General features: G+C 34.8%; 7 protein-coding genes across 7 annotated transcripts; 2 read left to right on the top strand and 5 right to left on the bottom strand.

Moving 5' to 3' along the window:
• The first annotated feature begins 8,024 nt into the window (after positions 1-8,024).
• Positions 8,025-8,500, top strand: LOC117780810 (trypsin alpha-3-like). The gene has a single exon (XM_034617473.1). It carries the CDS (start codon positions 8,025-8,027, stop codon positions 8,466-8,468), a length of 444 nt encoding a protein of 147 aa, XP_034473364.1. The 3' UTR covers positions 8,469-8,500.
• Positions 8,501-13,457: 4,957 nt separating this feature from the next.
• LOC117780275 (seminal metalloprotease 1) lies at positions 13,458-14,514 on the bottom strand. The gene has a single exon (XM_034616729.1). It carries the CDS (start codon positions 14,456-14,458, stop codon positions 13,673-13,675), a length of 786 nt encoding a protein of 261 aa, XP_034472620.1. The 5' UTR covers positions 14,459-14,514; the 3' UTR covers positions 13,458-13,672.
• A 1,519-nt stretch (positions 14,515-16,033) lies between these two features.
• LOC117779860 (seminal metalloprotease 1-like) lies at positions 16,034-17,039 on the bottom strand. Its single transcript, XM_034616182.1, has 3 exons — positions 16,790-17,039; positions 16,172-16,726; positions 16,034-16,139 (listed from the first exon to the last, which is right to left on the bottom strand). Exons 1-2 carry the CDS (start codon positions 17,001-17,003, stop codon positions 16,179-16,181), a joined length of 762 nt encoding a protein of 253 aa, XP_034472073.1. The 5' UTR covers positions 17,004-17,039; the 3' UTR covers positions 16,034-16,139; positions 16,172-16,178.
• A 193-nt stretch (positions 17,040-17,232) lies between these two features.
• Positions 17,233-18,152, bottom strand: LOC117779859 (seminal metalloprotease 1-like). Its single transcript, XM_034616180.1, has 2 exons — positions 17,892-18,152; positions 17,233-17,832 (listed from the first exon to the last, which is right to left on the bottom strand). The coding sequence occupies exons 1-2, from the start codon at positions 18,112-18,114 to the stop codon at positions 17,285-17,287; spliced, it is 771 nt and encodes a 256-aa protein (XP_034472071.1). The 5' UTR covers positions 18,115-18,152; the 3' UTR covers positions 17,233-17,284.
• Positions 18,153-19,663: 1,511 nt separating this feature from the next.
• On the top strand, positions 19,664-20,559 carry LOC117779862 (seminal metalloprotease 1). Its single transcript, XM_034616184.1, has 2 exons — positions 19,664-19,851; positions 19,912-20,559. The coding sequence occupies exons 1-2, from the start codon at positions 19,728-19,730 to the stop codon at positions 20,412-20,414; spliced, it is 627 nt and encodes a 208-aa protein (XP_034472075.1). The 5' UTR covers positions 19,664-19,727; the 3' UTR covers positions 20,415-20,559.
• Positions 20,508-22,918, bottom strand: LOC117779858 (protein draper-like). The gene is made up of 4 exons (XM_034616179.1): positions 22,788-22,918; positions 21,317-21,483; positions 20,745-21,262; positions 20,508-20,647 (listed from the first exon to the last, which is right to left on the bottom strand). The coding sequence occupies exons 1-4, from the start codon at positions 22,881-22,883 to the stop codon at positions 20,565-20,567; spliced, it is 864 nt and encodes a 287-aa protein (XP_034472070.1). The 5' UTR covers positions 22,884-22,918; the 3' UTR covers positions 20,508-20,564.
• A 1,361-nt stretch (positions 22,919-24,279) lies between these two features.
• LOC117779861 (wnt inhibitory factor 1-like) lies at positions 24,280-25,652 on the bottom strand. Its single transcript, XM_034616183.1, has 5 exons — positions 25,532-25,652; positions 25,265-25,297; positions 25,131-25,208; positions 24,635-25,077; positions 24,280-24,448 (listed from the first exon to the last, which is right to left on the bottom strand). Exons 1-5 carry the CDS (start codon positions 25,552-25,554, stop codon positions 24,393-24,395), a joined length of 633 nt encoding a protein of 210 aa, XP_034472074.1. The 5' UTR covers positions 25,555-25,652; the 3' UTR covers positions 24,280-24,392.
• Between the last annotated feature and the right edge of the window lie 2,240 nt (positions 25,653-27,892).

The raw sequence follows: 27,892 nt of genomic DNA, 5'->3' as shown, positions 1-27,892 counted from the left end.
AGCTTTAATTTAATCTCAAACATTTCAGTTTCACCAGCTTTTCTCCCTTTTTCCCCCACACACACAAAATGTTGCGAGATTCGCTTAAATGTAAACACAAAAATTAATTTCATCATATTTTTCACTTTGTTGTCGTTGCTTAAAACAACAACAACAGCAATAGAGAAACTCACAGCTCAATAGCTAGACGTGAGGGTGAGTGTAAGAGAGATAGAAAGAGAGAGATAGAGTGAGTGGGAGAAAGAAAGAAAAGGTGTCTTTTGGCGCCACGCTTCGTTGAGTTTTGTTTTGTATGCGATGCCAGGGATAATATGCTGTTAATGCTTGCCCTCTCTCTTTCTCGCACTCTCTCCCTCTCTCGCTCTCTCGCTCTCTCTCTATCTCAAGTGAGTGGTCTGCTGTATGTGTGTGTATTTTCCCAAAAAAAATATAAAAAGGATTCAAGCATTCAAGCCGCATTTAGCTTGAATTGTTGTCATTTATTATGCTTGTTGTTGCTGCTGCTGAGCATGTTGCTGCGGTGCATGTTGCTGTTGTTGTTGTAATTTTTGTATTCGTTGTTGTTGTTGCTGCTATGTAGGAAACTGGCTTAGATGCCGCTTTGGCAATAATTAGTAAAAGATATCAAAGCAAATGACTTTATCTGCTTACAAACTTTACTCATACACACTTTACACTCGCAAACACACACACACACACACAAACACACAACAAAAACAACAACTGCTACAACAGCAACATTAGACAAGAACAATGAAGCTGCTTTAATGTGTTGCTGACGAGGAAGCTGAAACTTCCTGGAGTATGAGAATATGAGGATATGAGAATATTGCAATCTCAAAGCCTGTGTTGATTGCCGATACCCTAAGCTGAAGGCATAACAGAAGAGACAGGCGTTTTGTCTCTTTAAATGCGATAGATTCCAATAAAAACTCTTTATAAAGTTGTAATTATATTAATACGGACTCTTTTTCATTTGTTGTCGAAGCAATTTTAATTTATTTTTTAAGTCAGTTAAATGAGTTGTAATAAAAATGTTGAGTTACTTCAAGGAAGTTTAATTGTTCCGATAAAACAGCTTATAAATATATCAAAGTTATCAACAAACACAAAACTTATCTTAATAAAACCTAAAATTAATTATTTTACTTATTTGTTCAGTTTTAAATAAAAATTCCATAACTATATCTTCAATTTAACATTTGTATTTTGTTTGTGTATATTAACTTTAGAGTAACCGACCTGTCACATAAGTATATATAACCTCAGCTTCGTCTTGTTATTCCAAATGTTCTTTTAAGTTAGTTGGGAATTTAAAAAATTTCTTGCTGCTTAAAATGAAGACTGACTTGAAATTTTTTTAATTATTATTTTTGTGAATATTTTCGATCCACTTCAAAAATAATTTTTAATACAAGTTAAGTCTGTTTGGATTGAATGGAAAATATTGTCTTGGGTTGGTTTTCAAATAATCTAATTGTTACTATTATAAACTTAACATTTAAAATTATTTTTGATCTTGTAATTCAACTGCTTATAAATTATATATTGTATTTTTTATTTTTTTTGGTTCTTTAATTAAATACTTTTTAACAAGGACCTTCGAAATTCAATTTAAATTTAACGTAAGCGTATATCAATTTCAACTTAATTTATCTCTATCTATATGTATGTGTCTGCCTCCTTGGCATGCCTCGGGCTGTTGTTCAAGGATTCAAGGATATATTCATGGCAAGGCAAAAAGGATGCTTGTGTGATTTTGTGGCTTGGCTTTGTTTAAATTTTCAACCGCACACAACGCAGACTTATAAAATATGCCAGTCGACAAGTATGTGTGTGTGTGTGTGTGTGTGTGTATCTATGTGTGTGTTTATCCATTACAGCTTGAGCTTGTAAGGATGCTTTCTGTCTGTCAGACTGTCTGTCTTTCTGTCTCTCTCTCTCTGCTGCCTTCATTTGAAGATTCAGCTCCGTTTGGCTGCCATTTCAACCATGTGCAATGCTAATAATTTATAACTAGTTTATATTTTGGCAATTATTTCCGGCGCGCCTTGAATGCCAGCTAAATTTAAGGCCACACAAGATTTGTGGCTAAAATCGTGCTAGAATTCTAAGCTTTCGTCTTACTCGTCAACATTGAATTATCTGCATGACAATTAAAGTCATTTGGCGTGTGGCCATAACAAGTTTGATATGCACAGCAACAACAACCAGCAACAATATTAACAACAAATCAAGACAAGAAATCAAAACACAAAGCAGCTTCTCAGACGAATTGCTTGGGGAAGAGGGAGAAAGAGAAGGTAGAAGACAGAAATGGGGGCGCAATAAGCCGCGATAAGAGAACTTTATTCACGGATAACAATAAGCATGCTTAAGGGAGTCAGCAACAACCACAACAACAACAACAATGGCAACTTTTAACACATTACAACAACTCATGAATATAAATTGCCCCTGACTTTTGGCCCCAGCAGCAACTGTTGGTGTTGGCCAAAGCGCTGCGGGTGCCGCTGGCAATTATAAGGCCCAAAATGGGAAGAAATAAAGTAAGAAAACCAGGTGAATTCACGTAGGAGACTGAGTTAGTCTCAGCCTGACCAAAACTCCAAGGAGTATATACTGCAAAGACAGAAAAAAAAGTAAGAACAAGTGAATATAAAACTTTCGTTGAATGATTTCACAGTCCTTGTGGCACAAATGCTGGTCAGCACTGTAGGAGGTCCTTAATCAACCAGCGGGTGAGTTTTGACAGCAAACACTTGTACCAACACAAGGACAATGGCAGGCTTTTTAAATTGTTGCGTATACGCCGCGTTGAACGTGTAATTTAAATGCAATTAAAATAATAATTTATCTTATTCAGCTGCGTCTCGTAGAACAGGGTCAGGTGCAGTTTTAAGGACAAGTATTCGTATAAGGGAAAGATAACACATACAGTTGGTCAAGAAAAAAAACATATGTATATGTTTTTAATATTTTTTAAAAAAGTTTAATTCAATGCTTTAACAATATTTAAAAATAATATACCAGAAAAAAATAATTAGGATAAAAATAAAAATCTATAAATAATATATTACTGTAATACAAATAAAAATATTTGTTTTTTATTATTTAAAGTAATTAAATTTTATGTAAATTTGTTTCTGTATTTTTTAACTTGGTCTACGAACCATAGACAATTATTTAAAATAGAAATTAAATAAAAAATCCATTAAAAATGTATGTGTAAATGTTTGATTTGGTCAAAATACTTTCTTGACTAACTGTATGTATGCACGCTCTAAAGCACGAACCGATTTTCAGGTGATAAATGAACGCTGCGTGGGCTGACAGGCCAAATGTGGGTACTCTCGAATGGGTCACAGAGGGGTTAAGACAGCTATTCACCGAGGGGACGGGGGGATTGCTGGGAGTGCTCAAGTGTAACCACATCATTTGTATAGAACTGGCAATTAAGTGGCAAACTCAGAGAAACCTTCTCGCAAAAGAAATAAACACATGAGAAATGTTACTACAAATGCTTGAATACCAAATGCAATTACTTTTACCACCTTGTCTCCTTCTCTAGTAAGACACAAAAAAATTTAACAAGTACCCTGTAAAAAGTACTCTACAAGTCTGATAACATCAAGTACATGCAGCTCTAAACATCTAATGGATTTTCACAGCATTGTCAGTGATATTTTAGCTAACAATAGTTTTTCACCTCTGGGGTAAAGTTTTTAGAGGAGACTGTAGAAAAGTAACAGTTTAACGTGTCTTGTACAGCTTTGTAAATGAGTTTGAAGACAGTTGAACATAAATTAAGTACTCATCCGTTAAACAGCACTCGCCAAGTAAGAAATGCTAAAAACAATTTTTTTTGAAGATGTTGTTAATTCAATTACAATTTTTTTAAATTGATTCTTAGAAATAAAAGGGATTCCAAATTGAATAAAATTATAATACAAAAAGATAAATTTACTATGAATTTGCCTAATGGTCTTAACAAGTGGACTTTTATTTTCGGCATAGATATTTTAAATTGTTTTAAAGATTTATTGAATACATTTTTGAAAAAAATGTGTGACAATTTGTCTATCAGCTAATCAAACAGTCTGTCAGCAACATATTATGTCTTCTTGTAAGCTTTTAATATTTTAAATTCTTGACATTTCTATTGAACTATTGTTTTATTGGCTTTTAATAAAAAATCAAGCAATTTTATTGTAGACAATATAATTTTCATTTTATTTTTTTTATATTTAATTCTTATTTTTGCTTTAAATATATTATGCAATTAAATCATTTTATAATAATTGCATAAATAAGAATTTCAGGCAATAAAATGAGGCAATAAAATATTTTGATTTTACTGGTGTATTATTGCTAAAGAGCAGGTTAATAATGACAATATTTTTGAAACTTGTTTATATTATTTGACTAATTTTATAAGTTTAAAAGTGTAGCTATTACTCATGAAATATTTTTATTATGTACATTTATTTTTTAATTAGGCAGTTGATCCACTCGTCGTATGCGTAACTATTTGCAGCCATCCTTGACTAATGGCTAAACAAGCACAGCCTATGAATGTACCGCTCTTTCCCTCCCTCTCTCTCTCTTTCCCTCTCTCATGGTTTGTGTTTGGTGGTTGCGTGGTGCGTGGTGGTGCCCATAAAAACACTTGTGGCTCATGTGGCTCTCGCTGCATGTCATCACGTGGCACAACGCAAATGCAATTTAAAGCAAACAATTTTTGAAATGACCTACATCCGCTGTTGTCCATACACACACACACACACTGACACACACAGATTGACACACACACACACATTTAAAGGACACGCATTCAAAGATAGACAAAATGGGAGTCGTTCTCACAGCACAGGAGAGTTCACAACATCATTAAAAATTAATTCACGCTCGATGTACTGGCTACCAGCCGCTGATGTTGCTGCTGGCTACACACAAAAAAATTAAGGAGCACTGCACGACGATCAGATACTCCGTATATATCACGACTTTCAAAATCTAATCAATGTATTTGATTTTTTAAAATATTCAACATCTCGAAAGTCCGGATAAAATAGACAGTGATAGTGGCAAAATACGGAATGTTACAAATAGAAAATATTTTAATGCAGGATGAAAGTTGAGGCCAAATATTGATTAAAATGGTTTTCCGCATAAAAATCGGTCAAGTTTTGACAAAGTTATGACAATTTGAAATTTATGATTAAGTGTTAAGGGGTAAGTGAAGCGAAAGTCCAGATGAAATAGACATTGATAAGGGCAAAATATGGAATGTTACGAATCGAAAATATTTTAATGCAGAATCAAAGTAGAGGCCAAATAATGTTAAAAAAAATATTCCGCATGAAAATTGGTGACGTTTTGACAAAGTTATGAGATTTCGAAGTTTTTGAGTATGGGTAAAGAGGCAAGTCAAGGGAATTTCCGGATGAAATAGACAGTGATAGGGGAAAAAATCTAATTTTTTTAATAATTAATATTTTGATGCAGAATCAAAGTAGAGGCCAAATAATGATCAAAATGGTATTTAGCATGAAAATCGGTCAAGTTTTGGTAAAGTTATGAGAGTTGGAAATTTTTAAGTATGGGTCAAGGACAAGTCAAGGGAAAGTCCGGATGAGGTACACAGTGATAGGGGAAACTAGTCGGAAAGGCTATAGTCGAGATCCCGACCAAAGAATACCCGTTACTTATTTCAATGTATATTAAAGTACTTTATAGAAATTAATACATTATAAAAACTACTGCATACTTTTGGGATCTTGTATTGCCTTATTTTTGAACAATTTTGATAAGCTTTTACTGCCGTTCTAGTGGTCCGATCTTGCTGCTGTTAAGTAAGACAATACATAATATTGAAAGATAACGTTAATTACCACAAAAAACAAATTTTCTTAAAAACTGTGGGTGTGGTGGTCTTTCGAGATTTGCAGGGGCGGAAGGGGGCGAGTCTAAAATGTAAAACAAACTTAACCTGCGTGGGGTCTATAGAAATCTGCGTGTGAAAGTTTGGCTTCCCTATCTCTTATAGTCTCTGAGATCTAGGCACGCACACGGACGGACAGCCACACATGGCTATATTGACTCGTCTGTTGGTCGTCTGACCAAGAATATATATACTTTATAGGGTCGGAGATGCCTCCTTTTCTCTGACTTATTTTTTAAGAACCGGATATACAAATACCAGCATATAAAATCAAAAATATTTAAGTTAAATATTTTAGTTTTTATTTTAGACCATGTTAAAAGAAAATTACGTAGTCTCTCAGTCGAGATATTTCTAATTTTACGAATATTTACTGGCTTATCAGTGTATCAGTGTCAATCGACTATCAAAATTACCACTTAACTATGTTATCTCAAACGAAAAATTTCCAAAGATTAAAATGAGGCTTTACAGGGTATTTAAAATGAAGTAAGGCAGTGCCAGCAGGAGCAGATGGAGGAGGATGTGAGATAGGAGGAGACGGAATAACAACTGGGACTAAACAACAACAGCAAATGAATGCGGTCTGCTGCTGTGCACTTTATAATTTTGTGCCCGGCACATGAACATACATATACTGATCCAGAGGTCCTGGTCCTGGTCCTGGGCAGAGGTCCTGGCCCGTTTTGTTTTAGTCAGCGTTGATGATGTTGGCTCTGCCTCTGTTGATGACTTAATGAGCATAATAAGCTTAGCTCCGAAATTACCTTTTAAAATTAACATGATGCTACCTAACACACACATGGACACACACCCAACACCCACACTCACACCCAGCACCCACACTCACACGCACAGGACTGCAAATGGAGATTATAGTGATTATATTGGCATAGACAAACCGTTACATATTCAAATTAAGATTTTAATGCGCATACAAAAGGCAAACGCAGCTGCGACTGCTCTACACTTGCAGAACAAAAAAAGGGGAGCAGTTACTGCAGAAATGTAATTGCAAATTAATTAGTTCGCTTTATGATTAACTTACAGCTGTAAGTAGATTAACAAAAGGCTAAGACATGTTAAAATTATGTGATAAATATTTGAAGGGGATTCAACTAATTTCAATACTTATCAAGTAAATTTTAGTGTTATTTTTAAAACGAAAATTATAAATTTTGATTAAGAAAACATGAAAACTTTGAAAAATAGAGAAAACACTTATTAGCTTATTTAATTGTATAAATAATAGTTAAATAAATTATTCGGTATACTGTGACCCTAAAAAATATAAAAAGTCTTACATTTCAAGATAAATTTTTAAATTAAAGAAAATTGGAACCTACAGAAAATTACAATTAGATAAATATAAAAATTCCAATTTTGTTTATTATTATTTAATGTATAACAATTAGTATAACAATCGTTACTTGGATAATAATAACAATACAAGAAAAATCTAAGCTAATTTCTTTAGCTTCTGACATTATTTTCTATTAGCAAAAGCTTTCGACTAGCTAACATAAATATTCCATACAATGTATCTTGTCTTATCGTGTAAGTCATTGACTTGCGGAAGTCATCAAAAATATAGTAGATATTTAATTAAATAGCGAATACTTTCAAGAGAATTTTAACCCGATAAGCAAGCAACAATTTAAATTTTTAAAGACCTTTTTGTCTTTACCAACGTTGTGCACTATAAAAGCACAAGTTTGAAACGTTTTCAGCTTAGAGAACAACTTAAAATGTTCATTAGATTGTTTGCATTGCTTTCGACCGCAACTTTCCTCTCCGGACATCGAATCAATGCTCCAAATGGAATCGTTGGTCGGATCTTTGGAGGAGTGGACACATCAATCGAGACAACTCCTTATCAAGTATCTGTGCAAATTAAATATATTCATAAATGCGGTGGCGCCATCTACAGCAGAAATATAATTGTGACAGCTGCCCATTGTGTACACACTCAAGTTCCGGAGAATATATTAGTACGTGCCGGAAGCGACGTCTACAACATTTGGTTCAGGTCTCTGATGTATATATACATGAGGAGTACGAGTATTCGGGTGCCAAAGGAATGTTTAATGATATCGCATTGCTGCAACTGAATACTCCCTTAGAGCTGGACGATCGTGTCAAGATCATTTCCTTGGCCTCCTCAGAACCCAAGGACGGAGCTACAGGCATCGTCTCTGGTTGGGGCACAACTGAAAGTGAATATCAACCCTTAAGACTAAAAAGTGTCAATGTGACCATTGTACCGCGGGAGGAATGTAGTCAGGCCTATGTGGATATAATGAGGATCAATGCGGAGGAAATCTGTGCTGCCGACCCTGGAAAGGATTCCTGCAGCAAAGACTCGGGTGGGCCATTGGTTCACAATAACGAACTAGTGGGCATTGTGTCATTGGGTAAAGGATGTGCCGATCCTCAATATCCAGGTGTCTATGTAAATGTCGCAGTGATGCGCAAGTGGATTGAAAAAGGAGCCAATAAACTAGGTTCATTGGAGCAAATATAATATTTTAACTTTAACTAAAATATATATTCAAAACAAAGGCTACAAGGTTGGAACTATAGCAACACTTTGATTCGGTTGACATAACATTAATGCGCACAAAATCATATTTGCTAGATGTAATATGATAAGAATCACTTTAAACTTACAGTGACTTTTACGGATGGAATTAAAGTGAAAAATCAACTAACTAATACGCTTAAAATTGTTTTTATGTAGAAAGTGAGACATATAAATAATATGAACTTATATTCATGATTCGGTTCTCTTGAATAATTAATCACCCACATGTTTAATCTATAATTTCACAGCTTTCAAGATACGAGTATATTCAAAATTAGTCAGTTTGAATCTCGCGATTGAATGAATCGAACGTATAACACTCGCTGTCGGAATAAATCAAAGACAAAATGGATATTAACATTTTCGATTTACCTCTGGATATTTTAATACTGATCTTCGAACAACTTGAAACAATCGGTGATCAGAGAAAATTTGCCATAATACATCCAAATCTGTTTCGTGCTTTTGTTTATTGTAGTCGTAAAGAAGTTAAAAGTGAAATTAGGTTTTGCGGCAATAGAGAATATATCGAGCATTGGGATTTTTATTTGGAATGGTGGGGTTCTAGTCTCACCACAATCAATAATAGATTTAATTGTGTTGACTCAGGAGATTTGATGGAAATTGCTGCTAAATTTTGCCCAAATTTGGAGCGCATAATTTTCGTTGTCACAGAAGGAAATACAAAGAAACTGGAAGACAATTTGCCGAAACTGGGAAAGCTTAAGGATGTTGAAATGTATAGATATTTCAAACGTCAACATTCAAATAGTAATTTTTTTAAATCCTGGAACTGTCTAGCAAATTTACGTACTCTAAGCTTAAATGCCTGTGCCTTAAATAGAAATGAGAGTAAGTTAGTTTGACTTTTGCTGAATGTAGTAATAATTTAAGTAATTGCAGAAAAGCAGTTGAATAAATTGATTCAATTAAAGGAGTTGAGTATTTATTCCTTTAAAGCTGGTGATATAAGAGATCTCTCCACTTTACTTGGACAGCTTCATGTTTTACGTATAAATCATTCCAATACAGAAACACTAATCCATTTGTCTAAGCAATGTACAAATCTGAAGAAATTGATAATACGAAACTACGAAAATTGTTGTAGAGCCATGTTTCCATATTTTCCGAAATTGATACACCTGGCATGCCTTACGTCCTCAGACACTTTAGACAGCCGATACAATGGGCAATTACAAGCTCTCGACATAACGAATTTACATATGGGCCAGGTATCAATTGAAAATTTACCAAAACTTCGAGCTCTCAAGTATTTCGCCTGTTGGTCATGTCCTCGAAGTATAATTGATGTACTTGTCCAAATGCCATTAGAGAGAGTACATCTGACACACGTAAGCAAAATTGATATTTTGAGATTCGTGACGGAATGTACATCTTGTAATGTTATTGGTTGGGATGGTCATGACATCAATGAGGAATTTGTCTCTACACTTTTGGATATATTAAAGGCAAGAGGACTTCAACCTGATCGGCCATTCCAGCTCAATATCCACACTAATTTGCATGTCAACCTAATGAATCAAGTAAATAAAACATGCATTATGTACGTTTTATATTATATATTTAAATCTTTATTTCTTTTCAGCTTGCGTCTATTCTGAATTCAAATATTTTACAAATCAATGATAATTATCAACGAGCCATAGCAGATTGGTGAAATTGAAATTAAAAAAAATTACAAATTTTCACTTTTGGCAAGATATTGCGGAAATGTATGTATTTTATCTGTTCGAGTTTTTAATTTTTAATTTAACGAATTAAATTCAATTGACATTCACCTAATATTTTCAAAATAAAACAATATTTTTTGAGGTTTCAGGAGTAATGTTGCATTATAAGAAATGTTTTTTTTTTTGTCCAGTCCATCAAAAAATGCTACTCAAATTAGAAATAAAGTTTCGAGTATTTTGGCAGTTATCCTGTCTCCGAAATTGTGTCCAATATATGTAAGAAATCTGAATCATTTATAAAAAATACCAACATAAATATCGAACCTACTTTATAGACTGGCAAAGTAACTCAAAAACTAATGAAATTTTCTTTTAGATTATTATAAAGATACAGCAAGCAGAGTAATGATTAAATAAATATAAATATATGCTAAGTTCCTCTTTCTGCTGGTTGTGCAACTTTAAGTGCAAGTCAGTATTTTTTGGCATTTTTCGTGGTTTATTGCAAAAGTGGCTTTACACAAAGGCAGAAGTTGAGCTCAAAATTCGCTTCACTTGCTGCGCGATGCGTTTGTCAATAACTTTTTAACGAATTTTTAAGAAGACTCGTTGCGTATACGCAAAGTGTGACCAAACAAACAAGGGTATGTACATGTGTGTGTGTGTGTGTGTTTGTGTGTGTGTGTGCGTTGGTATGTTGCGGAAGCAACTGTTCAGCATCATAATCAAATTAAAGCATAATTTTTTACGACGTCATAGTCATAAATATGAACGATGCGAATTTGTGCTCAGACACGAAAGCATAAAGGACATTCCATTACAGAAAGCCAAGCCAAGTTCCTTGAGCAACTGATTTCCCATATACTATATTCAGGCTAAGCCTGAAGCTGGCGTGAAAAATAAAATCAAATGTATAAATCATTTATGCCATGCTTTAAAATTGAATACGCATTCGTCAGCAATAAATCGCAAGGAGCTGAAATCGTTTTCTGGACGCAGGACTCTCAACTCTCTCTATCTCCTCCCTCTTTCTTTGTTTCTCTTTCGTTTTGTGGCTGGTCACATTTGCGTGTCCGCCGCCTTCTGGGAAATTGCTACAATTTGTTTCATATTTCATGTGGCTGCTGCTGCCTCCGTTTGATATGTGTGTGTGTGTGTGTGTATGTGAAAATTTACCATTTTGCGGTTTTCTCAAAACCACGAACTGGATTTTTTCCCTGCTTGGCAAAACTTATTCGTTTATTTGAATTATTATTGGAAAAACGAAGCCAAACCAAAAATATCACAAAGCCACTACCAAAAAAAAAAAAAAAAAAACAAAATGCATGTGTTTCAAGTTGTTGTTGCAGTCGGTGCCTGATTTGCATATAAAATGCAATTGCAAATGGTTTTATTTATGGCTCCAGAGATGCGCTTCAGTTTCAGCTCGCATAAGTATTATTTTCTGTTGCATACTTTCATGCGCCCAACAATTAAACAATGCATTTAAAAAATTTCACAATCGAAAAATGTTGCATACTTTTGAGCGCGTCAATTAAAAGTAATTGTTGCATATTTTTGAGAGCATCAATTAATGCTGTAGAAAAATGTACTGCTGCAAGGAAAACTCTACCAAGTATTTACCCAATATCTGAACCAGCTTAAGATTCACTATACAAATAAATTCATTTCTTTAAGAACACATGTATATATGTCAGCTATAAAACTAAAAATTCTTGTAACATACTAGTAAAATATATTACCAGCATAAATCGAATAGAAGTCCAATATAATATCTGATGAATCACATGTGACTCCTGTTGCAGTCATAAATATTAAGTCTTATCATGGGTGCAATGTTCAAACTAGTATTCAGTTTTAAGTTTGTTGTCGGAAATCACTTCTTTAGCACTTGAGAGCTATTCAAGCAGGCACTACGCCTTAATAAACTAATTTTAAACTCAAATCTTTATAACTTTATGGCCATAATCACATGCAATATTTCACATGAATTACGTTGCGAATTTGCTATAAACTTTCCCTTTTACATTTTCAATGATAAGTACTGTAATTTAGTAGTAATTTGACCCAAATAATGTGACTAGTTTTTCCTTGGCAACAAGAAATCATAATTTTTGGGGCAATACCGAACCGTCAATTGGGCTTTACCCAGTGTCTTGGGACTAATATGAGTAATGCCTCACAAAAGTATTTCAAAAAGTACCAAAAGTACCAAAATGTGAAGGAAAGCTAATTTGATAAAGTCAAAAAAATTGAGTGTAATTATATTAAGCATAGGAATTTCCGACTCTCACTTTAATATATTATTGAAATGAAAGCTTGTAGTATTTATTGTAGTAGAATAATTCTGAAAGTTTGAAAATATTTGCACTGTAGAAACGAATACTTTAAACTAGCTGTTCAATACCCTGTAATTTAGCCAGCATTCAAACTCGACAGATGAATTTACATCAGAAATCTGTCAAGCTCGTTGTTTCTAGGCTATGCTAATTTTGTCACACATCCAGAGAGAGAATGAGAGAGAGAGAGGGAGAGAGAGAGAGAGAGAAAGAGAGAGAGAATGAGTGAAAGAGAGGGAAGAAAGTGTCGTATGTGTCCTTTCTTAATTTCAAATGAAACAATGTGAAATGAGGAGGAGACATTGGCAGTGTCGAGGCGACATGTCGTCGCAACGAAAATCAAATTTATGGTCTTAACAAGCGCTGTCAAAATGCGAGAATTGAGTGCCTTGGTGGAAGGCAGAGACAGACACAGACACAGAGCAAGAGAACCAGAGACAGAGATAGAGTACCCAAAAATGCATAGATGCAGCAGCTGCTCGACATTTGCATCTAGCATATAAATCGCATTAGGAACACGCAATTACGGAACCCGAGACATGTCCACGTGGTTACAAACAGGCGGATGTGCATCCAATGGAATACTGGCAATCATACACAAACCAATGCCCAATCCCTACTCCAATTTAACCCAATGCAACCACAACGATTCCTACGTCTAATTGCAGGTAAAATTATTCATGGAGGCAATTTCCAACTCGAATCCATATTCATTGAGATGGCACAGATTTTGTGACCCTGACACAGCACTAAACACGCATTTACTAACTGTTTGCCAATTGCTGCGATTGTTCGACACTTGAGATAATAATAATACCGACTTCTTATCAAGAAACAGTTTGCGCAAAAAAAAAATATATAGAAAAAGTACACGAAGAAACATAAAAGTCAAAGAGAGCTATCATAAAATAAGTAAGTGTTAAGTTTAATTTACGCAATTCACTTTGCTGCAAATTATAAAAATATACATGCAAAGATTACAGAATCGAGAACCGCACAATGGGGTTAAATCGAGGGGACAGAGGAAGAGGAAAATATCACACTTTGTTCTATTAATAATACTCGTAATACTAATACAATATATAATAAAATACAAAGTCTAAGACTCATAGACTCAGACCAGATGCGGACACTTGTACATGATGTTAATCTTGTCAATGTCCTTTTTGCTGAGTCCCGTCCGTTGTCCTATAACGACTGTATCATCCAAGGGGATTATCGTGTCCTTGCCATTCACCGAGAAGGCACCAGGTCGATAATGGAGACAGCTGTTGTAATCGTAGCCGACATCGAAATCGGTGATAACACTTGACGAGTATTTCTTGAAATTAAACTCCTTGCCGGGCACAATATTCTCCTGGACCACATCGATGTAATCATCGCGAATTGCCGAACTCTGTTCGTGATAGAAGCCCAGAGCATGCATGAATTCATGTAGTATAGTGCCGGGTCTAAAGCAACCCTCTCCAATGGGATAAATCTCCAGGTTCATTTCTTGAGGTTGACCTTGATAACCCACGGCGGTGAAACAACCTCCCGGATTGGCCGTAATTCTCACAAAGGCAGCATCCTCAAGCGTAGCCTCTCGGAACTTGAGACAGGAACTATCCTCCAGCGTTTTAATTCCTCTGAGAATTGCCTGCTTATGTTCAGCATCAAAGTCCTCGGATATTTGATAGATCACCAGATTGTTGGGCCAACGTTTGCTGGCATCGATTAAGCCATTGCGTTCCTTAGGTCCATGTTCCAAAATTAATTGCTGTTCCTCCGTCAACTGCATATCGCCCTCGGCAAATCCTCCGATTTCTTCGGGATCTACACTCCAGCGCAGCGGCATAGCTCCACTTTGCAGTAATTGTGTGGAGAGCACAACGAGAATCACACTCGATAGGGACTGCATCTTGTTTGCGACGTTGCTCGACGTTAACTAACCCATGTGAGGAACCGACATTGGACATAAATATCTGATTTTAGCCACTGGCCACTGGCCATGTTCAGTGCCAAGATTAGATACAAGCAATCGATTTTGCTCAGATAATGCCAATGGGAAACACTGAAATTAACTATGACAAGATTGTGCAACAACAATTTGCACAACTATAAAACAGATTTAAATTTTAATAATATATACTATGCTCTAATTAATAAATAATTAATACCTTAGTTTCTTTTTAACTCATTGCAATAAATAAGTTGAGATATAATAAGTATTTGTTCATTAATAAATAAAAAAAAATCCAGACTATATACATGTTTTTTTTTAAATGCTAAATTATTTACATATTAATTTGTAATGGACATTATTTTAAAATTGTAGAGAATATTTACAATTTTAGGATCTGTGAGCTATGTTCTGTAATTTTAGATAGATCTGAATTTTCTAACAGCTCCTTCCTTAAAATGTTCCCTTTTTTCTTCCATTTCCTATGAGTTTTCTGTTACTTCTAGACTTTTTGTCAACTCATTAAAGCACAGCTAAAATATCTGCAGTTTCAATCTCCTCTCTTCGTTCCCTTTCTCAGATTTTGGGGGGTCCCAAAGGTCTCTCTTCATATTGCTCATACGTCATGTGTTCAATGACAGCGTCAATTGTCTTTCTTTTGCATTAATTGAAATAGTATCATTATTATCAGCACTTTGATTGGCTTTTCAAGTGCCCAATGTATTTCTATATATCCCGGCTGTAAACGATGTCGGTTAGTGAGTAATTGCCGCCAAAACTTGTCCGATAAGTTGAAGATACGAAAACACGAGTAATCGCTTTGCAAAACAAGTAAACCTAGCAATTTATTTGTATTTGAACTTGAATGGCGCTTATCTAAGTAGAACTAAGGTCTCTCTCTCTTCTCTTTTCTCTTTCTAAACCCTGTGATTTAATATCTATTATGAAATCTTCGAGTATTATACAAAACAGGTGACGGCATCCGCCAAATACAACCCAACCAGATTAGCTACTTCAAAGTTCCATTTCTATTTCTGTCGACTTAAATTATAACCAGATTTCGGCAATAGTAAGTGGGGAATTTTTCTAATCCAGAAGTGCTGAAATAACTAAGCGATATCTCATAAAACAATTGACCGATTATCAGAAAATAAAGCATGTAATTTAATAGCCATTAAAGCACGTGCGCCTTCATAATTTTATTTTATGGCTAGCAGTTGAAATACCCTGTGTTTGATTAGATAAGAGTGGTGTAGTTTGGCTAAGATTGTAGCAGTCTTTTGGGCTGCATTGAAAGTCGAGTAAGGAGGTGAAAAGCAGACTTATGAATAAGATATCGTCTTGACTAGACTAGAAAAAAAAGCATTTTGAAGAAAAGTCGAGAAGCTTTTCTATCCTGTTACATTATTTTGTTGAATTATTGTGCTAAAATTTACTATAATAGCCTAATAACTAATACTCTCTTTCCAACACAAAAAGTTTATATTTTTGTTTACCAAAGTTTTCTTTGGAAATGAACCAGTACCGGAAAAATTGTTTTAAAACTTGAAGCGGAAAGAGGGTAAAATAAGTAATATCTTATCTGGAAAAGAAACTACCTACTAAGGCAAAGTTCCGACTACTAATCGATGTTGCCTTCTTTCTTTTTATGTTACATTGACTTGGTATGACTTTTGTATTAAACGTGTATCGGACACTTGTACATAGTATTCAATTTGTTGATATCCTTTTTAGTTAGTTGCAGTCGCTGTCCCATGACTTTCTCGGCACCCTCCTCAAAGGGCACAATGGTCATTTCTCCATTCTTCGAAAAGCCATATGGTGTATAGTGCATAATGCTGGCATAGTCATAATCCTGATCAAAATTATCGACCATATTCTCCGCATATTTCTCGAAATTATGCTCCTTTCCCTCGAGAATGTTCTCCGTGGCAATTCGCACGTGTTCATCCCTATTGAAGGTGCTCTGCTGATGGAAGAACCCCAGTGCATGAAGGAACTCATGGATAATGGTGCCGAGGCGATAACAACCCGTGTCCAGGGGATAAGTCTCCAAGTTGAGCAGCTGTACTTTGTTGAGAAAACCGACAGCTGTGTAACAACCGCCTGGCTGTGAGGTGATGTTCACATAGTGGGCTTGATCTTCAGATGCCTCCTTGAAGACCAGACAGGATTTTAGCTCGATGTGACGGATGCCGAGTAGTATGTGATTGCGATGTTCCCGATCTGCTTAGACACAAGTATCAGTTTGAGTTGTGAACTAAAGTCTAACTATCGAACTCGACCTACCAATATCACTACTAATTCGGTAAAACACAATCCGATCAGGCCAACGATATTTTTCACTTTGAAGACCGTTTCTTTGTTGTGGTTGGATTATCATATCTCCTTGAAAAAAGCCCGCAGTCAGTTCGGGATCCGTTTCCAGACGAGTTAGCGGAACTGCCCGAGTATCCTTGAGGATACCAAACAATAGAAATGTAATTATAAAGCACCAATTCATGTTGCCACTTGAGTAGACTACAACAGACTGATTCTAAAATGCAATTCCATTCTGTAGAATCGTTTCTGACGAACAAAGGTTTTATCTTTATAGCGAATATAATTGCAATTTTGTTAATTTATAGCCTAGACCTGTGGATGGTGGTCAATAAATACAACAATCTTACACTAGATCTTATCTAATCGATGACCAGAAGCCACAACAAAGATAAGACCAAATATCAAACTATTTTTTCTCAGAAAAACTTTACAATTAATCGTAATTGTTATTTAGTGATCACTTTAGACATTCCGTGGACACTTGTACATTGTATTTAATTTGTTGATATCCGCTGGACTCATTTGCAGGCGCTGTCCCATGACTTCCTGGGCACCCTCCTCTAACGGAACAATGGTCATCTTGCCGTTCTTGGAGAAGGCATAGGCTGTGTAGTGCATAACACTGCCATAGTCATAATCCTCGCCATAGTTATCCACCGTGACATTGTCGTATTTGTTGAAATTGTTCTCCTTTCCCTCGAGAATGTTCTCCTCGTCAATTCGCACAAACTCATCCCGATTCCAGGTGCTCTGCTGATGATAGAAGCCCAAGGCATGAAGGAACTCATGCACGATCGTTCCTAAACGGAAACAGCCCGTATCCAGATCATAATTCTGCAGATTCAACTGCTGAACGCGATTACGATGACCCACATAGGAGAAACAGCCACCAGCCTCAGAGGTGACATTCACATAATACTCCTGATCACTTGTAGCTTCCTTAAAGATCAGACAGGAGTTTTTCTCGAGTATGCGTATACCTCTGATGATATGATTTCGATGTTCCTGATCTATAAGAGTTATTTGCAACTGCTTATTCTGATTAACTATTTGTTAAATAAAGCCTTACCTATGTAGCTGTTGATGTAGTAGTAGACAATGCGATTGGGCCAGCGATAAGTCTCATTGATCAGACCATTCCTCTCCTCCCCAAGTATCATATCACCCTCGGTATAACCTGCAGTCAACTCGGGATCCGTTTCCACGCGAGTCGCAGTCGCAGTCGGAGTCGGGGCTGCCGAGAGGACCTTGACGAAGGCACAGACTAACAGGACTGTGGATAGAAACCTCATGTTCACGATTGCAATGTTTAAGTGCGACTGTTCCGTCGCTCAATTCGACACAAGTCTTCAAAGCAGCCTCGGAATGTGCTGGCCAATTAATTTATTGCCATTAGCCTATGATACAATACATTTTTAAGTTTATAACTCTTGTTTATGGTCTGGGAAATTGACCGGCAATCGTCGTTAGATCTTATCTAATCGAAAACTTACTCACAAGTCAACTATGGCCTTAGCTAAGTCTAATCAAATATAGTATTGAATATTGTTTAAGAGCACTTTTAATTCATCTCTTTTTTTACTCACCTTAAGCAGAGCTTTTAATTATGAATAATAATTATCATACAACATTTTTATGTAATAATCTAATCAAATATAGTATTGAATAATATTTAAGAGCACTTTTAATTCATCTCTTTTTTTACTCACCTTAAGCAGAGCATTTAATTATAAATAATAATTATTATACAACATTTTTATGTAATAATCTAATCAAATATAGTATGGAATATTGCTTAAGAGCACTTTTAATTCATCTCTTTTTTTACTCACCTTAAGCAGAGCTTTTAATTATGAATAATAAATATTATACAACATTTTTATGTAATAATCTCACAAATTTTTGTAAAAGTCGCATTCAGTAATTATCATCAATTAACTTCCTCGCTTTGGTTACCTTATCTGGTTTCTTATCGCTGTCATTTAGGAGCAACCCTTTTTTCTGGCATACTTTCAGATGTTGTTTAAAAATAAATAAATTCTCAGATTCAGTTTCCGTTGAGAAAGTAAATTCTTAGTTTATTTTTTCATCTTTGTTCACCTGTTTTTCACGTCGGGTCGTGACCTTTAATGACAGCTTTTTGTTGTCAGCCTTTGTCATTCGCCAAATTCAGATCTCAGTTTCAATCGTTAAGGTGCGTACCCAAAAAAATACGTTGCCAAAATTAATCTTAACAGGAATGACAGCAACAGTAGCGTTTACCTAATTACATTTGTCAACACAGTAAACTGATTAAATTTCGGCAGATATTTCGGATGGAGAATGAAGAAGAAAGACTGATGACTAAATTGCAATAAGGCAACGAAATTTATCATCATTAAGTTGCGAAAGAATTGCGCAAATATGAAAAGAATTTTGAAGTAAAATCCCAGTTAAATTAAAAAAAATACATTAAAAAAATACATTAGCATTAAGTTGGCAGAAGCCGGTTTTAATCTGAATGGGGGATTTCAATGATACAAAAAGCGAAAGCTAAGACTGAAATTAGATTTGACATGAGAATCGTTTGTTAAAGAAGAAAATCATTTATCGGTTAACCGCTTTGAAGTTCTGCGTATAATGCAATTAATCCAACAGCTGATAAATTTATTTATTTTATTGATTTCACAAAACACGACATTAAGGTTAATCACCTCTCTCTTATCAAAGCAGAAACATATATTCAATATAAGTATTTTCAAATATCTGTGCTTATCTTTCCTCTCTGCTAACTCTGCGTCAACGTCTATAAAAACCGATTGTAGCTTCTCAGTCACAAATCATTATCAAAATGCATACTTTAAGCTACTTTCTCTTGACGTTTTTGTTAAACATATTGATTCATGAATCAAATTCGCAGAACGACATGAGATTGAGTTCGGTTCAATTAAATTATCTGCAGGGTAAGAAACTCTACCGCAATGTGTTGACCTGGTCGGATTATTATTGGCCAAATAGCACACTAGTTTACAGTGTTGGCAAAGGAATGAGTAAGTGGCTCAAGGTATTTAAATCACATTCAAATTAATTCAATAGACACACTCTTATAGCTTTCTCCGACTACATGTCAATAATGGCGGCCATGTCAGACATTTCCTCCCAAACTTGTGTGAGATTCCGACGCACCTACGACCTTAAGGAACCGCAGGTGATTCTACAAAGAACAGAACTTGGTTGTTGGTCCCACATTGGATACCAGGGCGAGAAGCAGACTCTTAATTTGGGTGTTGGTTGCATGTCCCAAGGTATTATTCAACACGAGTTACTTCATGCCCTTGCTCTTCTCCATATGCATAATGATCCCAGAAGGAATCAGTTTGTAAAAATTAATTTGAAGAATGTCAGAGAAGACGAAAAACATAACTTTCAGATCTATGATTCAAATGACTTTAATCTCGGCTATGATTATGATAGTGTAATGCACTACGGACCCTATGCGTTCTCCAGAAATGGCAGACCCACAATAGTTCCATTACAGAAGGGTGTCAAAATAGGTCAACGACTTGGCCTAAGTCAAAAGGATGTGCTCAAACTGAAAAGGATATACTGTTAGTCAGGGCGCCAAAATCGAGAAATATTTATTTTATTCTTAATGATATTATCATAACTTAAAATATACTTTTATTTTTAGTGATAATATCTAAGGTTAAAGTGTACATTACAAGTATTTAAGCAGGATTAAATGATATTTATTTAAATTTTACTAAGGATATTTTGTTGTAACTAAATCAAGTTCATCATCATCAAAAAATTCATTATCCATTACATAGATAGGACGCTCTTTTTCTGAAATGAGAGAACAAACTCAATTCTATTGATTTGCATATTTAACTTTTTACAAGTTTGGTATTATCGATCTTAGTCAATCTAATATACCACTCACCTCGGGATGCCACGTCGTATGTACGATTGTGTCTAAGGAACAGAAATAAGACTGCCATTATCAGAATTGTCAGGGAAACTAAACCCACTGCGAACTCGATCATCCAATTCCTTAAAAAGCTTATCACACAGCTGGGCTTAACTTCATCTCTTGAACATTCTTGCAAGCTTGTATTTGAAATTGGAATATTTTCCCCTTTAGGACAGCATTCGTTGTTCTTCTCAAAATAACCCTTGATGCAGTCACATTTATTGGGAGCCACACAGACTCTATTATCATCACATTCAACTTCGCAGACGGGCTGACATCCCAAGTCCATCTGTGTCTCATTTTTACTGTATCCCTGGTTGCAGATACAATTCCCTGGGGACTCACAGCGTCCGTTGGGGCAATCATTGCTGCACACAGGATAACATTCACCAGTGGATTCATTCAATTTGTAGCCATCGTTGCATTTGCTGGATTCTGAGGTAACACACTCGCCGTTGTTGCGTTTTCTTTTACAAACAGGAACACAACTGTCACAAGAGGATCAGTAAAGGATCAATTAATAATATTCAGATATAACCTACCTATTGGCCGGATTATGCTGAATATTATCATAGCCTTCGTTGCAGCTACAGGTATTTGGACTGACGCACTTTCCGTTCTCACAATTGTTATTGCAGACGGGATCACATTTTGAACCACTTCCGGAGTTGTTTACTAGTCTATAGCCATCGCAGCAGTCCCAACGGGTCTGTTCAACGGTAACTTTATGAAAATTTTATCCCTACTTAAACATTTAAAGGATTACCCGCGGCAATAACGAAACGAATTTATATACAAAAGTAATGTTCAAAAGTTTCAACGCATGAATATTTAAATTTTTGAATCCCGAATGCCATAATTTCCGTAGCAAGTACACTGAAAAAAAGACCAACTTCTAAAATCAAGAGCATTGATCTTAAATAGTTTGTTCTTTAAATACGATTATATTAAGCAGAGAATAACATCGGAACCGGCACCGGAACCGTTAACCGAAACTAACCGTTTCATTTTTAGTACACTGAAAAAAAAGACCAAGTTCTAAAATCAAGAACATTCATCTTAAATATTTTGTTCTTAAAATAAGATTATTTTAAGACCAAATTACTAAAACTAAGATTATTAATCTAAAAAATCTTAAAATCTTAATATAAGAATAAAAATCTTAAATTGTTAGGAAAGTATAAATAGGTACTATTTCGTATCAAACAAATGATGGCACCGTGGCGCTCTGGTTAGAGAGGCCGCTTCAGTTGTGAAGCAGTAGGCGGCGGTTCGAATCCCCCTCGTAACAAATTAAAATAACTTTATAAAATTACTAAAACAGAATAAAATATAAATAAATAAAAATTTAAAAATAAAAAAAAATAAATATAAAAAATAATTTTCATTTTTTGATTTTAATTTTAAGAACATTTATTCTTAAAATAAGAACTTGGTCTTATTTAAAATGTTCTTAAAATCAAGATGTGTTCTCTTAATTCAAGAATTTTATGTTCTCGACGCTTTTTTTAGACCAAAAATCTTAGTTCTGAGACCAAAATCTTGATTTTAGAACATTTTTTTTATCAGTGTACCGGACCTAAAACCGTAACCGAATGAAAATTCTCTGTCAGGAACCGAATACCGAAACGTTTGTATCGGTACTTTTGTGGAAAAGTTGATAGGTCAAAGAGTTGTCCAACTTCCAACTGACATAACTTTATCAAAATTGAATAGATTTTCAAACGGAATGTCATTTTGATCATGATTTTGCCTCTAAATTCATTCTGTATTTAATTTTTTTTCAATTAGCAAATTTATTTTTTTCGACCAAGATTCGATTTTGATGGCAAAGGTCCCTCCTTTGAAATATTGAAAATTCAAAATATTAAATCTCAAGTTTTCACTTTTAATCAACTTTTTATATCGTAATTAGCATAAAACAACACCTTAAACTTGATTCTGGGACCTCTGTAAACTTGACTTCTTGCCGTTTATTTTATTTCCACGGTAGGGATTGATATTAAAACTTACAATGCTTTTTCCATCTTTTCGTTCAGTTTTCTTACAAACTTTTGCCAGCATTAAACTGGGAAATAACGAAAACATTATATAATGTTGGAGGAGCATTATAGAATGCGTTGTTGCTTGGTCGCACTCTAAAAAAATACTGGAAACGCGGCAAGACGAGCACAGAAAGAGGGAGTGTGAAAAAAAGGGAGAGAAAGAGAAAGATGACAAGTGGAATCAGGTTTATTTGTAGTATGGACTTTACCAAGTTGATGAATGAAACATTCGCTCTCAGTTGAATTCACTTTGTATAATTTTCCAATAGTAGTATTATATGTATTATATGCTCAGAGAGTGTTCCACAACTTGGATTTCTTATCTAAATGTTATATCTGGAATATGTAAAGTGCATATTAATATTGTAAATGTTGTAATATATGTTACTTGGAAAATGGGAAGTGACAGGTCCAATAAAGTATATTTATTCTCGATCAGCACTAACCCCCGAGTCGATTTAGTCATACATACAAATGCTACTGTCTGTCTGTATAAATACCTAGCTTATGGAGACTGTGTGATCAGTAAAATGGTATTTTATTGCAACTAATATTTAAATGATTTTGTTAAAGCTTTCTAATCGTGCTCTATACAGATTGCCATGAAATGATTTAGTCTGGAGCTTTATCAATTTTTCAATAGAGTTGATTTTCTGTATGACTTTCCAAACTTTTTTATCGCCAATATGTGACATTGAAAATCTTATTTTACATATATGCTTTTCATCTTAATTTTGGAAGACCACTAAAATTGTGATGATTTCGTCACTAGCGTGGACACCCGTCCATAGTGATAAGTATTTAATTCAATATCCAATAACATAAAGATCTTCTTGATATGACGAATTCACTTTTTATACTGAGAAATTGTAGTGTAAGCATTAATTGATTTCATAGTACATGACATTAAAGTTAATAGCCTCTCCATTATCAAAGTTGGGAATATATGTTCATTATCAGTATTTTTAATACCCTTTACTTAAAATATAAGTAAAAGGGTATATTGTGTTTGTTGGAATGTATGTAACAGGGAGAAAGAGGCATCTCCGACCCCATTAAGCATATGTATATTCTTGATCAGCATCGAAAGCCGAGTCGATACAGCCATGTGAGTCTGTCCGTCCGTCTGTCTGTCCGTCTGTGTGAGCGCCTAGATCTCAGTGACTATAAGAGATAGAGATACCAAACTTTCACCCACATACTCCAAATAAGTTGGAGCATGTCAAGTTGGTTTTATATTAGTACTAAAAATGAAACGGTTAGTTTCGGTTAACGGTTCCGGTACCGGCTTCAGTGTTATTCCCTGGATATAATTGACATTCCGGATGGAATGCGGTTAAGATTTTACAAACTTTATAGTTTAAAGTTTAAAATTAAGTGTCAAGGGGCATGGACAAGGTATGGAAGAAATCTCCAACGTCTTGGCCGTAGCTTTGAAGATGTGCTGAAACTGAAAATTGTTAATACTTCAAAATCTTATTTATTTTTAATGAATAAAATTTTAAGGTAAATTATATTGTTTACATGTTTGGCTTAAATATTACTTTGTTGTATATTGATACACTGAAATTTGCTAAATTTCTTGTACATCTATTTTATTATCCATCACATAGAGAGAATAATCTTTTTCTGAAATGCGTACAAAGAGAATAAATGTAAATTAAACTATGGGCAATGTTCTTTGATTATATTGAACTCCATTCGATCCATTTAATTTTTTTTTTAAACTATGAACTTGTTGTGTTCTATATTTCATAAATCAGCGAGTTATGGTTTACGATCTGACCCGATTTTACTATGAGAAAGATTACTAACCTGTGCGAGCTACCGCGTTAACTCGTTTATTATGTCTAGAAATTAGAATCCAAACTGATATTATCAGTATTATCAGGAACACTAAGCCCACTGCGAACTCGATCATCCATCGCCTTAAAAAGATAATCTCACCAACTTTTGAAACTTCTTGTTTCGAGAAAGGCCAGTCACATTTATTGGGAGCCACACAGACTCTATTATCATCACATTCAACTTCGCAGACGGGCTGACATCCCAAGTCCATCTGTGTCTCATTTTTACTGTATCCCTGGTTGCAGATACAATTCCCTGGGGACTCACAGCGTCCGTTGGGGCAATCATTGCTGCACACAGGATCACAATCTCCAGTGGATTTATTCCATTCGTAGCCAGGGTAGCAGTTGCAAAATGGCGGGACCGTGCAGTCGCCGTTCTTGCATTCTCCCTTACAAACCGGAACACAACTGACAAGCGAGGATCAGAAAGGATTATACGCTAACATCAAGATAAAACCTACCTGTAGGCCGGATTATGCTGAATATTATCATAGCCTTCGTTGCAGCTACAGGTATTTCGAGTGACGCACTTTCCGTTCCTACAATTGTTATCGCAAATGGGCTCACATTTTAAACCACTTCCGGGGTTACTTACTGGTCTATAGCCATCGCAGCACATCCGACGGGTCTGTTCAACGGAAACTTTATGAAAATGTCTTCCCTTTATAAAAATTTAAAGGGTTACCCGCAATAACAATAACAAAGCGAATTTATTAATAAAAAAAATATTAGTGGTGCAATCTTGAACGCCTATGAATTTTTATCAACAATACTAAAAAATATAAAATATATACGAACTCTGTCAAATTGACTTCTCGCTGTTAAAGTTATTGTCACGTAAGGGATCGAAATTAAAACTTACAATCTTTTTTCCCTTCCTATCATATTCAGGTATCTTACAAACGTCTGCCAGCATTAAACTGGGGAGTAATGCAAATACCATATAATATCGGAGGAGCATTTTAGCACGCGTTGTTGCTTGGTCGCACTTTAAAAAAATACTAAACGTTTCGCAAAACCAACACAATTGGAGTAAGTTTAGGAATAAGGGAGAGAGTGAGATCGGCCGAAGAATCTGATTCATACTAGGGTTAAATATTCGTTCTCAATTGAGCTCACTTTGTATAATGTTTTTATTTTACAAGAGAATTAAATGCTCTGAGAGAGTCCAACAACTTGAGTTTTTTATCTACAATATATCCATATATGAAGAGTATAGAGATATATATGCTGCAATATGTATTACTTGGAGAATGAGACGTTTCATGCTCAATACTGCATTTATATGTTCTCGAGCAGCATCAACATCCGAGTCAATTTAGTTCAGAGCTGCCCAAAACAAAGTGAATTAATTAGTGTTGTTTACGATAAATAATTTTTGGGTCATTTTTAAATCATTAATATAATTGAAATGAATCAGAATGATTGTGGTCGCAGCCTTTGTTTTGTTATAAGAAAATTCAATAATTTTAGTTTAAAGCATTTTTATTTTCATATGTATGGGGTTACATTTAATATACATAATCTTTCAACTTTCAAATTTCATTGGTAGGGAATATATGATAAGAGGCAGATAGGTTCTGGTGAGCTCGGCCAATTTGTAGTTCAATCATTTCATGATCCCACTGTGATCATCCAAATATAATATAAGCATATATTATACATGGGTTTCTCGCTTAGAGTTTTCCCAATATATATATATATACATTTTATACACACGTTAAATAAAATATGTTAAGCAAACAATCTAATCCACTTACTATTACTCTCAAAGCTCACCACACTAACACAATCGAAAATCACAGTTAAACCGCAATATGCTGATTAGCAAATTTATCAACTCGTAATTAAATCATAAGCACAGCGATTCATGATTATTCATTTTTTTGAACAATTTGAATCATACAATCTGACCACACGATTTTATTAAGAGATTTGGTTCTCGTGTTGGAGCGCCAACAATAAACTGGTTTTAATTTAACCTGTTCCATAAAATCGAACTTAAGTTCTGAATAAAGTTATAAAATAATATGTAACTCTTTGTTTATAGAGATACGAATATGCGTACATATATTATTCATTCTCTATCTCTTTGCCGGGCAGCAGAGACCAGCCAAACATTATCGTAAAGTAATTATTTTATCAATTGTAGCACTGTTCAGTTCGAACTGATAGCTGAATGCTTAGTGAAAGTTCTACAACAGCTTCAGCCTCTCATGTAAATTGTAGAGCTCAAGTGTATAGTTCAAGTTTTTTTCTGAAAGTATTTATTATATTGAGTATGCATATATATATATATACAATAGAAATTATTATTATTATTTATTTTAATTATAATTAAGTAATTTAAGCTAAGAATACTATTAAAAATCGACTCACGAACAAATATTTTTAAGTATATAAATACATAAAACGTTGCAGTCGAACTAGTTATGCTGATTAACCTTTCAAAACTCAATATTGTATATATATATATTTTTTTTCTCCTCATCTTGTAGAGAGTGGAGCTTTTCTGAAATAATCTCTTGTGAAATGCTTATATGAATTATTATGTATTTACTTTCATATTGTTCAAGTATAATATTTTACAATTTTAACATTTGAATTTTCACTTTTAGATGCATCATTAAAGTAAAAACTAGCTTTAAACATTTCTTATAATGAATATAAAATATGTATATATGTGTATAAAACTCAATTTTTGTTAGATTAAGTTGGACTTGGAGAATGAACTAAATCACACTCTACAATTCACAGTTGAAATGAAATTCTTGAGATAAAATGGTTTTAAAATAAGCACAGCATTTGCATTTGCAAAAGAGCCAGGAATCAGCACTCTATGTCTCACTCTCTTTCTTTCGTCTTCTGTCCGTCTCTTTCACGCTGCCAGCTGACTGTTAATCCGCAAAACAAAAGCCATGCCCACTTCGCCTCCGGAAAGGGAAGTGTTTGCATTTTGCCTTTGCCAGGCACTAAAAATTGAATATTTAGTGGTCGTAATTAAAAATTAGCGCACCGGTAACAACAACAACAACAGCAAAAACAAAGAGAGATACCAACAAAAGAGCTCCATGGCCATGGTCATAATCCTAGCTGCCTGTGTGTGTGTGCGTGTGTGTATTCAGCTGGGTGTTGTATGAACACGCTGCGTATACGTAATACAAATACATTTTGGCTTTTTAATAGTAACCACCTGCAGCACACACACTTGGAGAAAGAGAGT

This window comes from Drosophila innubila (assembly GCF_004354385.1).
Source record: "Drosophila innubila isolate TH190305 chromosome 2L unlocalized genomic scaffold, UK_Dinn_1.0 4_B_2L, whole genome shotgun sequence".
Taxonomy (NCBI): domain Eukaryota; kingdom Metazoa; phylum Arthropoda; class Insecta; order Diptera; family Drosophilidae; genus Drosophila; species Drosophila innubila.
This window is presented reverse-complemented; position numbering and strand designations above follow the sequence as displayed.

Excerpts from the sequence above, each read along its gene's own strand:
- LOC117780810 (XM_034617473.1), top strand. The coding sequence starts at position 8,025 with ATGTTTAATGATATCGCATTGCTGCAACTGAATACTCCCTTAGAGCTG.
- LOC117780275 (XM_034616729.1), bottom strand. The coding sequence starts at position 14,458 with ATGCAGTCCCTATCGAGTGTGATTCTCGTTGTGCTCTCCACACAATTA.
- LOC117779860 (XM_034616182.1), bottom strand. The coding sequence starts at position 17,003 with ATGAATTGGTGCTTTATAATTACATTTCTATTGTTTGGTATCCTCAAG. Across the intron at positions 16,727-16,789 it reads CCGAATTAGTAGTGATATTG|ATCGGGAACATCGCAATCAC; the intron begins GTAGGTCGAGTT and ends GTGTCTAAGCAG.
- LOC117779859 (XM_034616180.1), bottom strand. The coding sequence starts at position 18,114 with ATGAGGTTTCTATCCACAGTCCTGTTAGTCTGTGCCTTCGTCAAGGTC. Across the intron at positions 17,833-17,891 it reads CTACATCAACAGCTACATAG|ATCAGGAACATCGAAATCAT; the intron begins GTAAGGCTTTAT and ends TAACTCTTATAG.
- LOC117779862 (XM_034616184.1), top strand. The coding sequence starts at position 19,728 with ATGAGATTGAGTTCGGTTCAATTAAATTATCTGCAGGGTAAGAAACTC. Across the intron at positions 19,852-19,911 it reads CAGTGTTGGCAAAGGAATGA|CTTTCTCCGACTACATGTCA; the intron begins GTAAGTGGCTCA and ends ACACTCTTATAG.
- LOC117779858 (XM_034616179.1), bottom strand. The coding sequence starts at position 22,883 with ATGCTCCTCCAACATTATATAATGTTTTCGTTATTTCCCAGTTTAATG. Across the intron at positions 21,484-22,787 it reads GAAAAGATGGAAAAAGCATT|ACCCGTTGGGACTGCTGCGA; the intron begins GTAAGTTTTAAT and ends ACCGTTGAACAG. Across the intron at positions 20,648-20,744 it reads ATACGACGTGGCATCCCGAG|AAAAAGAGCGTCCTATCTAT; the intron begins GTGAGTGGTATA and ends CTCTCATTTCAG.
- LOC117779861 (XM_034616183.1), bottom strand. The coding sequence starts at position 25,554 with ATGATAGGAAGGGAAAAAAGATT. Across the intron at positions 25,298-25,531 it reads ATAGGAAGGGAAAAAAGATT|ACCCGTCGGATGTGCTGCGA; the intron begins GTAAGTTTTAAT and ends TCCGTTGAACAG. Across the intron at positions 24,449-24,634 it reads TAACGCGGTAGCTCGCACAG|AAAAAGATTATTCTCTCTAT; the intron begins GTTAGTAATCTT and ends TACGCATTTCAG.